The 12163-nt window shown below is 34.0% G+C and overlaps 1 protein-coding gene across 1 annotated transcript in view; it reads left to right on the top strand.

Moving 5' to 3' along the window:
* Positions 1-12163, top strand: part of LOC132356533 (disintegrin and metalloproteinase domain-containing protein 5-like) — a 152673-nt gene that overhangs the window by 118688 nt on the left and 21822 nt on the right. Inside the window, exons 17-18 of the mRNA XM_059909383.1 lie at positions 4595-4681; positions 5383-5494. Coding sequence (XP_059765366.1) covers positions 4595-4681; positions 5383-5494 — 199 coding nt within the window. The remainder of the gene's footprint in view (positions 1-4594; positions 4682-5382; positions 5495-12163) is intronic.

Here is a 12163-nt window from a genome sequence, read left to right as displayed (position 1 = left end):
AGTCTTGTTCTGCCTGTAGTCCAATGTGTAAAAATAGTTGTTTTCTATAATTTGTCTAGTTTTCTAGTTATTTTTGGTAGGAGGGTAATGGTGGACCATTATTGAGCCTATAAATAATTGCATTGCCATAAAAAGTGAAGGAACAGTAAATGTATTGTTTCTGAATTTGAGGGCACTAGTGAGAACCAGTTCCTAGTTTTAAAATGTTTCATTTCAGTTTATAAAAGCATAGATAATAAACTGAGGATTAGAAATGCATCAAGAAGAAAGAAAATGGGCTTTCTGTTATATCATCAGAAATGTATAACCACAGTTAATTTTTCTCATTATTTAATTTAACCCTGTATAATTGATTCTTATTCCCCTGGATCTTGAGTTAGCAGTTTGCTTTCATATGGCATTATGTTCCTGGATATAAAGGATTCCAATAAAGCCTGATTCAGCCATATGGTGTGTTCTGAAATTGTCTACTCAGTATCAGCTTAAGCACTATATCCTGTACCTGTGAGTCTAATTCTTGAATTCAAATAGTTTAGAATACCTGATATGATCCTTTCTACATGTCAGTGAAGACCTAGTTTCTATCCTGTACCTGAAAGCAGAAACTTTAGGTAAACATTAGAGAAAAGCACAAACTACCAGTTGATCAAAAGCCTGAAAAGCTTGAATGATTCATTTATTAGAGTCATCAATAGTATGAGAATGGAGAAAAGCAAAATCTCTTATTTTGCAGACAGGGGTGTGATAATAACTATTTATTAAGAGTTTGATCAAAGTTTCTCTTGAGGATAAGAAAATATTATGAAGAGAAGTGGACTTGATTTTCTACAAGTATTCAATCTATTCTTGTAACATGTACAATATATGAAACATTTATGCTGAGAATGTTAGTTATGCTTATATTAATAACATTTAAAATTAACCTAGGGAAGGCTGGCTGAATTTCTTTGACAGTTCTTCCTGTGCAACTCTTGCATTGCTATCTGTTAGGAAATAATGGAGAATATCATAAATTAGGAGTTTGGGATTACAGTATACACACTACTATGTATAAACTAGGTACACAACAAGGACCTACTGTATAGCACAGGGAACTATATTCAAGGTCTTGTAACAACCTATAATGGAAAAGAACGTGAAAAAGAAAACATATATATATATCTGAATCACTTTGCTGTACACCTGAAACTAACACAACATTGTAAATTAACTACTTAAATTTAAAAATGGATTAAAAAAAGAAAGATATTGTAAAATTCTTCCCAACTGCAATTAGGAACAATAGTTTCTCTTATTTTGTAAAAAGCCATTACAATATGATGAGTTTTCATAAAAAATTAATATCTTACAAAAATAAATAAATAATGGAGAATACCAAACGAATTATAATTATTTCTAGCATTCTTATATTTATGAGATAAGAGAACAAATCTGTTATTTTCTGATGGCAATCTCAGAAATCTCAAAGATAGTTTTAGGTATTAATAAAATCACGAAGAAAAAACATATTTTTGACTTTAGACTCTGACCTTGGTAAGGTAAAATCACCAGACTTGTCCAAGGTGGTATGGTTACTTAATTAAAAAGGATTATTGGTATCTAGTAAAAATTGCTTAACTCCCTGTTAATCAAAGTGACAGTGCAAGAGCTTACATAAAATAGGAAAAAGTAGTAAAATTATAGGAAACTTTAGCTCTTTCAAAAAATGGGGAGGTTTTTAAAAATAACCATTTACATAATACAAAGCACAGAAAATTATTCTGGTGAAATACTGAATCTCTGCCATCCAGGTAAATTTATAGAAAGTAAACAAAAATCTTGTACTACCACTGTTAAGAGCAAATTAAATACTTCACAAGCAATTTCCATGTATACAATTTTTAAAAACCCAAATTCTAATTTTGCATCAATATAGTATGAGGCTCTATGGTATTCACAAGCATATTTTTTAAATTACCTTATGAATGACCCCACCAAAATTGAACAATTGTTGCTAAATTTTTTTCAGACTCATTTATTTTCTTGTGCATAGGTATTATCAACAAAACCAAGGTTACTTTGCACAAAATGTCTATAATTTTCCGTATTCATTCAAGACTTGACTTTCACTGTCCTCTTTCATGTCCTGAAACTACCAGATATAGCATTAGGATAAAACAATTTTGTCTTTTGAGAAGCAATTACACATCCTATTATCCTGAGACATAACTGTCTTCTGCAATTATTGCTACTGGTATGTCCTAATTGTAGTAATTATAATTTTTAACCCAATTAAGTTATATTTCAGAAAGATGTGAGGGGTAGATAATTTATTTCTGCCTCTCATACAGAAGCTAGTTAGCAGCCTAAAAACTCATACACACCTAATATGGTCCCTTACAGTCACACTCATTTTCTTTTTAAAGTGACAAAAACAAACAAGTTAATTAATACAACCCAAAGGTATAACCATTCTGTAATATATAAGCTAAGCAAAATTGTATGTGTATACACATGTGTGTATGCATATATACAAGCAGTCACAAATATATACATATCATGGGCAGACTTACTGACTTGGTCAAGAATCAGAAACAAAAACAAAGCAACAAAAAACCAAAACGAGAAGAAAAAAACTCAGAGAAATGGAGAATCAGCCAAGTTAAATTTTTGATGCCACTTGGGAATCACCCTACTTTAGAGGCATTAGGTAAAAGAATGTTGAAATACAATTGTTAGGTTTGAAGTAAAATCTGCTACTGTCCTATAGAGCAATAAAACCATAATTTTGGGTTATCGTTTCAATCAGACAAAACTCATTTACATATCGGCCAGACAAAAACTATGTTAACATATAAGTTCACAAAATCTAGGCTTTTATCAGTACTGACTAGCAAGTTATACAAAGTACATTCCCTTAAATAATTAAATAATCTTTAGGTTTACCTTAGATGGGTCCTTTAATGAATGTTCAAAAATGACATTGAAAAGAAATGTGGTTCTCCAATTTTCTCTATTTACAAGTGTGGACAATTTTTAACAGGTATTTGTTTTTAATGATCTCCACACCTCTTTTGAACAGCAACATTACTTTTAAGTAATTTTTATACAGATCATTTTTTATGTTCTGCAATATGTAATCAAGTGCTTTTGCATGCACTATAGGGAGTAATTTTTTAGCTAACATTTGAAGATCTCATGTGAATACTAGTTTGGGATGAGTAAGTTATTATAGGATCAAGCATTTTTCCTCCTTTGGAATGTTTTTGCAACAACTTTCTTGAATTGTATTCATTGTTTCAATAGAACCTCCAAATTTACACTGATTTTAACTTTTTATAATCAACTCTGATTTTTTTCTGATTGGTAGATGAATGTTTTAATTAAATTGAATACTATTATTACAATGTTATATTCTGCTATAATATAACACATTATAGTTATCATTTATGTTATACATAAGAACAAGAAAACAGTATTAACAATTAATAATATAGCATACTATAATTTTAGAACGTTTTTAGAATGTTCTAATATCCTATAAGCAAGCAATATATCTAACAACCGTTTAATGTTCTAATTAATCCTAGAAATTATTAATTCCAAGAGCTACTCTGGAAAATTAAATGTACATTTCTTTTGAGAGAAAGTCTCAAGGTTTGCTTGTTAAATTCAAATTTATTTTTATATAATGCTCTTTGGTAATAGCACAAGAAAATAATCCAAGTATCTGTCACATCTTGCTCATTTGGAAACATATAGATACAAATAAGACCTGAGATCTCTCTCCCCTTGAAATGTAAATGATATTGGCTCAAATCTCTATTTCAGAATTCTGGTCCTCTTCTTTCTGCATACCCTGTTATTATGATCCAAAGACACAACTCACCAAAGAACAAAACTCTTTCGTAAAGTATTGACTTTACTGAAAAATTTTGCATAATTGGGAAAGGTCACACAATTTAATGCCATAAATTAGGACAATGTAATTCACACATTAAACATTCCTTTTCTTAGAAGGCCTTTTAGCCATCTCACCCATGGGAGTCTCTCATTGTCCTATTACCTCATATAATTACCTGTTATCCTTGCTTTCTCCTCATTTTTTTCCCCATATGGAATAGTAACTTACCTTCCTTTGCTCCTCATACCAATGATTTTAATACCTCAGCCTCCCACTCGATGCTTCTTAACCCTGACTGCACATGATAATCACCTGGACCCTGGCCCCAGAGATTTTAATATAATGGTCTCAGGAGGAGCCCAGACCTGGGTATTTTTTAAATGCTTCTCAGATAATTATTGAACTGAAGGGACTAATCAAATTATTTTTCCAGATATTTCTCTTTCTAAGAGGACTTCGGGTGCTAGATGGTAAGAAAATAAAAGTTTCAACTTTTTATATAAGACTATATCTTTACAATCTGAAAGTATATAGCTTATTTCACATTTATTTCAATGCAGTCACAATTGTTACTTTATGTTTTGGATTTTTATGCCAATTCTTGGTAATACGAATTCTTGAATTTTCTTGAATTTTTTCTTATGTATTATCTATGCACACAATATGATGGTTTGACTGAATTTGTTTTTTACTTCTTTTGCTTTGTTTCAGTATTGTCTGAGATTTAACTGTGTAGAGCTTAAATACCATGTCAATTTTCAGAGCTGCAATCCTACCAGAGATTGTAATTCAAGTGGAGTAAGTAATTTCAGTTTTCATTTTAAGCAACATGCTTTGAACAATTCAATAAACAGTTTGGAGATTTAAAGAAATCATTTGAATAATTTTTTTGATCACTTTCATGCTGCTTGGTGTCATTTAACAGTTTGTAACTTATAACTTCAATCTTATCTTCTTGAGAAATCTTGCCAAACTGTTTATTAGAGAAGATAAAGTAGAAACATTTAAGATGATTCTCGATGTATAAGATGTTTGGTAAATATGTGGGCTGGATGTGCTATAAGCACTATGTGTTACCATCTAACCAAAATGATCTTATTTTTACAGAGAGAAGGCAGGAAATGGTAAATAAAGGTCATTAGGATTTTCTTGCTGGTCTTGTTCATTAATTTAGTGTCTGGGCTGTTCTGTGAAGCTAGGAAGTAAATGATAATTAGAGGCATGTTACTGGTGATTGACAATATTTTGGTCTGGCTGTGGGGAGAGTTGAAAGAACTTATTTGGCAAAAATTGATTTGGCAACAGAAGCCAGATACACTTTCTACAGTATGGGAAATGTCAAGAGAAAATTTGTTGAATTTGTCTATTTAAAATAAATTCTCTGGAATGGATAAATTCTCTGGAATAAATTCTCTGTTGAATACGTGTAGAATATTAATTGGTCTCTATTGAAAACCATCTTTGTACATAAAAATTGTTCTATTTTCTGATTATTCTAGGTCTGCAACAATTTTAACAATTGCCATTGTAAAATGGGGTTTGCTCCTCCTCATTGCAAGCCGATGGCAGGAGATTTTGGAAGTATTGATGATGGACACAGGGGCAAAGTTGGTTAGTGTCTTTAAAATTTTATTAATCAAAGACAATATGTAAGAAAATAAATTACGGTTATAGGTTCCAAGTCACATTGCAAAGCAACTAATGTCAACAAATACGGTTTGACTTTACTTGTAAGATTTTAAAAGACTCTAAGACAGTTAAGTTTGAACTCTTCTTTCTATGTCAACATTGGCATTGTCTAACAAAAAGTGTACCTAGTGGTAGGAAATTTTAAAAGTAGAAATTCCGGTGCATATAATTTGATTAGTTAATTTAGATTATTCACTTTGTATTGTCTCATATATTCCTAGTTTTAAATGGTGTTAGTAGTCATTGTAATATTAATGCCACCAGAATCTTTCAAGGCTACTCCTTTCTCCTACATTTTAGGGGCTACAATCTAAGCTTTAGAAGTTTCTCTTTAGGATATCCCCCCTAGGGTTCCTTGAGATCAAGCAGGCCTGGATGAGACTGGGAACAGTTGGGGGATAGTCCCTGGTTCCAGAAGGTTATTGGAGCCCACCTAAACTAACCTGGGAGAAGAGGAGGTCTGTCTACCTTTACAAACCCTTTTTCTTTTGGGGCAATTAAATGAGGAACTCCTGGGCAGACTTATGTGTAGCTTGACTACTAGGGGGAGGCATACCTAGGGTGAGTAACTTTTTAGACAGCTAAAACACAGCTGTATCAGACCAAAAAATAAACATAATCATTTGACATATAATATGCAACTACACGTATATTATTATTTTCACATAAATATGTTGAAAGAATAGGCATTTATTTGAAATTGTATATTATTCTGTACTGTGTACTTTTGTTACATAAATTGCTTTTATTTAAGTGAAACAGCAATAGAACTAGTAAACAGTGTTGATCAATAGTAGTTTCTAGAACAACCAATTAAAAAATAAAATATGTGAGCAAAAACAGCAATACTTTATAATGAGAAAATTTTATAATGTAATCTCTGATACAGCAGTTTATTTTGCCTCTTTTTAAAAATTCTTTACTAGATATTTAAATTTTGCACGACTATCTTATTGTTTATTCTTAAGATACATAAACATAGGACTTTTAGAAAGGAGAAAGAATATAAATATAATAGGAATGATTAAAGATATGCTCGTATTTAATAAAAATAACATTGATGCTTCTTTCTGTGCCATAATACAGTCAGACATATTTTTGATTTTTGGTTTCATTTTCCAGTTATACTCTTCTGAACTGCTTACAGCCTGTAAGACATTCTTCTTTTAAGTAGTAGCAAAATGGAATAGAATCAAATGTAAAATTCATTTTGACTTGAAGCTCTGTTTTAACAAACCCACATTTACTGAATTCTGATGTCAGTCCATCGTGATGGCATTAAGCTAAGTATCTTGACAAAAGCATTTTGAGCATGGGATACTTGGGTCTTATTTACTAGATACAGCAGGTTTTCAAGCTTGGAAAAATTATTTTGCAGCTCTTCAAAAATGTTCATTCTCTTTGTTTCTACAGGCTTATTCTAGTAGGCCACCTCTCTGTCAATCAGCTCCTTTGCATATTTAAATTCATCTTATAGGCTGTCCATGTCTATAAGGCCCATCATTTTTATACACTCCAAAGCACATTGGATGTCATGCGTTAAATCTCTCTTTCTCAGGGAGCATGCTTTAAAGCATAGAAGTAATCTTAATTAGTGAAATCTAAGTTGAATTACACATAAATTACAGTTTTAATAAAGGAACTGAGGAGGTCCTTCTTAACTTGCTTACCCATTTCTGGTTACATTTTTTTGAGTTCTGAAGCAGTCTTATTTCCAAAAATATGAGTCATTTTTTCATTGTATGAGTTGTCGTCACAACCTGTGCAAATCATAGAACTACCCAGGTGCAATCAGTGCATCTTTTTCTAGAATCCTGATGGCCCCTTCACAGATCATCAGATTGTTTTGGAGAAATAGCACATAAATTTCTGCTTCACTACACACTTTTTTTTTCCTATTCTCATCCTCCATGAATTTCAAAATTAGAGAAGTACATTCTTCTTGTCCAAACTTCTAAAAATAAGATTTTACATCTTAAATATTTTAACATATCTTTTATGGCAAGTAAGGAGTACAGTCATCTTGTACACTTGTTTAAGGAAGCAATTTCTTTCCATTTTGTGAAGTTAAAAAAAAAAATTCTTGGTAAGTGCTTATGAGTTTTGAGGAAACTGAAACTGACTGAAGCTTTCATTATGAAAGCCTTTATATCACAGGAAAACAAATCACACCCCTTTTGGTGTTGTGTACCAGGTGTACAGGACATTTGGCAAGTGAGATCTTTTTCTTTTCTTCATTAAGAAATTTATAGACTGAATGGAACTTGCAAAAATTTACATTTGCCCTGTCTTCTAACTACACATATAGATGAGCAAAGTCTAGTTTGTATTTGAGCAAGATAGCAAAAATCTTTTTGTTTTATATGGTTTTATTAAAATTTTCATAGAAATTCAGAAGCCTATTTGAAACTCTGTTCTGGAAACCAAATTACCTAAGACCTGGGGGCAATATTTTGCTGCCACATTCACTTGGTAAAATGTGACAGAATCATTAGTTCACTGTGAGGAGTCAACAGATGTTATCAAAATAAAACTTTTTTCTCCTGCTGGGCATTTTAGTTGCAATCTATAAGTCTGGAAATGTAACTTCACTCAGTTTTGTAGAGCAATCAAGAAACTGAATGAATAGATAAAACATTTTTGTTCTTGTGGTGTACCCAAACTAATTCAGTGGTAGCTATTTTTATTTGAACATTGCTGTCTTTTGGGAAGACAATTTGTTTTTCTCATTTAGGAAACAGAAAAATATGATTGACTTAGAAATACTTGCTTGTCTCACTGCAGACATTTGAGATTCCATCTCCATATGTTGCTTTCACAGCTCCTTCTCCACCATACCCAAATCCAAATATTTTTTATTGAGATATAACTGCTGTATGACATTGCATTAGTTTCAGGTGTATAACATAATGATTTGATATTGTATACCTTGGAAAATAATCACTATAATAAGTCTAGGTAACAGCTGTCACCATGCATAGTTACAAAATTTTTTTTCTTGTTTTGAGAACTTTTAAGGTCTAATCTCTTAGCAACTTTTAAATAAGCAACACTGTATTATTGAATGCTTCTGCACACCGAGCGGAGATGTTGGCACAGCCGTTTCACACTGGGCACTCTGGTTTGAAGTGTTGGGTGCAAAGCCTCTGCACTCAGCACCTTATGAGGGAGTGAAACAAGACTAAGCACAAAGGGGAAAAAAAGGAGGCAGAGACAAGATGGCTGGGTAGAAAGACGTTAGTTAGCTCACCCTCTCTCACAAAAACACCAAAATCACAGCTAACTGCTGAACAACCATCAACAGAAAAATACTGGAACCTACCAAAAAGGATACCCTACATCCAAATATAAAGGAAAAGCCACAACAAGATGGTAGGAGGGGCACAATAGTGATAAAATCAAATCCCATACCCATTGGGTGGGCAACCCACAAACTGGAAAATAATTATATCACAGAGGTTCTCCCAAAGGAATGAAAGTTATGAGCCCCATGTCAGGCTCCCCAGCCTAGGAGTCTGTCATTGGTAGGAGGAGCCCCCTGAGCATCTGGCTTTGAAGGTCAGTGGGGTTTGATCACAGTAATTCCACAGGACTTGGGGAAACAGAACCTCCACTCTTGGAGGGCATACACAAGGTCTTGTGTGCACCAGGTCCCAGGGAAAAAGCAGTGACCTCATAAGAGCCTGGACCAGACCTACCTGCTGGTATCGGAGGGTCTCCTATGCAGGCTGGGGGTGGCTGTGGCCCACTGCAGGGACAAAGGCACTGGTGGCAGTAGTTCTGGGGCATACTCATTGGCATGAGCCCTGCTGAAGGCTGCCATTTTCTCACCAAGACCTGGCCCCACCTAACTGCCTATAGGCTCCAGTGCTGGGATGCCTCATGCCAAACAACAAACAGGATGGGAACATAACCCCACCTATCAGTGAACAGGTTGTCTAAAGTCTTACTGAGCCCACAGCTTCCCACTAAACACACCCCTTGACATGGCCCTGCCCACCATAGGGACAAGACCCAGTTCCACCCACCAGTGGGCAGGAACCAGGCCCTCCCATCAGGAAGCTGGCACAAGTCCCTTAGACCAGCCTCTTCCACCAGGGGGCAGACAGCAGAAGCAAGAAGAATGACAACCCTGCAGTCTGTGGAACAGGAACCACAATCACAGAAAGTTAGACAAAATGAGATGGCAGAGGAATATGTCCCAGAGCAAGGAACAAGATAAAACCCCAGAAGAACAAGTAAGTGAAGTGGAGATAGGCAATCTACCCAAAAAAGAATTCAGAGTAATGACAGTAAATATGATCTAAAATCTTGGAAAAAGAATGGAGGCACAGACTGGGAAGATACAAGAAATGGTTAACAATGAGCTAGAAAATCTAAAGAGCAAACAAACAGAGATGAACAGTAAAATAGCTGGAATGAAAAATACACTAGAAGGAATCAATAGAAGAATAAATGGGGCAGAAGAACGGATAAGTTACCTGGAAGACAGAATGGTGGAAATCACTGCCATGGAACAGAATAAAGAAAACAGAATGAAAAGAAATGAGGAGAGTCTAAGAGACCTCTGGGACAACATTAAATGCATCTCATTATAGCAGTCCCAGAGGAGAAGAGAGAGAGAAAGGACCTGGGAAAATATTTGAAGATATAATAGCTGAAAAATTCCCTAATGTGGGAAAGGAAACAGTCACCCAAGTCAGGAAGCGCAGACTCTCAGGCAGGATAAACCCAAGGAGGAACATACTGAGACACATAGTAGTCAAACTGACAAAAATAAAAGACAGAGGAAATATAAAAAGCAACAAGGGAAAAGCAACAAATGCAAGGGAATTCACATAAGGTTATCAGCTGATTTTTCAGCAGAAACTCTACAGGCCAGAAAGGAGTGGCATGATATATTTAAAGTGGTGAAAGGGAAGAACCTGCAACCAAGAATACTCTACCCAGCAAGGCTCTCATTCAGATTTGACAGAGAAATCAAAAGCTTTACAGACAAGCAAAAGCTAAGAGAATTCAGCACTACCAGGCCAGCTTTGCAATAAATGCTAAAGGAACTTTTCTAGGCAGAAAAGAAAAGGCCACAACAAGGAACAAGAAATTTATGAATGGAAAAGCTCACCAGTAAAGGCAAATATATAGTAAAGGTAGGAAATAATCTGCACACAAATATGATATCAAAACCGGCAATTGTGAGAAGAAGATTGTACAAATGCAGGATATTGGGAATGTATTTGAAATTTAAAGACTGGCGACTTAAAACAATCTTGTTTATATATAGACTGCTATATCAAAACCTCATGGTAACCCTAAACTGAAGATCTATAGTTGATACACACACAAAAAGAAAAAGAAATCCAAACACAACAGTAAAGTTAGTCATCAAATCACAAGAGAAGAGAACAAAAGAGGAAGGGAAGAAAAAGACCAAAAAAAACCCAAAAAACCCCTAAACAATTAAGAAAATGGGAATAAAAACATATATATTGATAATTACCTTAAATGTAAATGGATTAAATCCTCCAACCAAAAGACATAGACTGGCTGAATGGATAGAAAAACAAGACCCATATATATGCTGTCTACAGGAGACCCACTTCAGATTTAAAGGCACATACAGATGAAAGTGAGGAGATGGAAAAAGTTATTCCATGAAAATGGAAATCAAAAGAAAGCTGGAGTAGCAATACTCATATCAGACAAAATAGACTTTACAATAAAGACTGTTACAAGAGACAAAGAAGGACAGTACATAATGATCAAGGGATAAATCTAAGAAGAAGATATAACAATTGTAAATATATATGCACCCAACACAGGAACATCTCAATATATAAGACAAATGTTAAGATGTTATATGTCTTAATGTTATAAGACAGATGTAAGAGGAGAAATTGATAGTAACACAATAATAGTGGGGGACATTAACACCCCACTTAGACCAATGGACAGATCATCCAGACAGAAAATCAATAAGGAAATACAGACCTTAAATGACACATTAGATCCTATGGACTTAATTGATGTCTATAAATCATTCTATCTGAAAACAGCAGAATACACATTGTTTTCATGTGCGCATGGAGCATTCCCAGGATAGATCACATCTTGGGCCACAAAGCAAGCCTCAGTAAATTTAAGAAAATTTAAATCATATCAAGCATCTTTTTTGACCACAGTACCATGAGATTAGAAATCAACTACAAGAAAAAAACTGTAAAATACTGTATTATTTACTACAGTCACCATGATGTACATTAAATCCTCATGACGTATTTATTTTGTAAGTGGAAATTTGTACCTTTTGACCACCTTCACCCAATTCGCACATCCCCCACCCCTAATGTGTGGCAACCACCAATCTTTTCTCTGTATCTATGAGCTTGCTTTTTGTTTTGTTTTGTTTTTTAGATTCTACATGTAAGTAAGATCATATGGTATTTGTTTTACTCTGTCTGACTTATTTCATTTAGCATAATGCCCTCGAGGCTCATCCATCTTGCAAATGGCAAGATTTTATTCTTTTTATGACTGAATAATATTTCATTATATATATATATACACATATATCACACTTTTTGGTCAGAATGA

The sequence above is a fragment of the Balaenoptera ricei genome, chromosome 21, assembly GCF_028023285.1.
Source record: "Balaenoptera ricei isolate mBalRic1 chromosome 21, mBalRic1.hap2, whole genome shotgun sequence".
Lineage (NCBI taxonomy): Eukaryota > Metazoa > Chordata > Mammalia > Artiodactyla > Balaenopteridae > Balaenoptera > Balaenoptera ricei.
The sequence above is the reverse complement of the archived record's forward strand: the minus strand, read 5'-3'. Positions and strand labels throughout refer to the sequence as shown.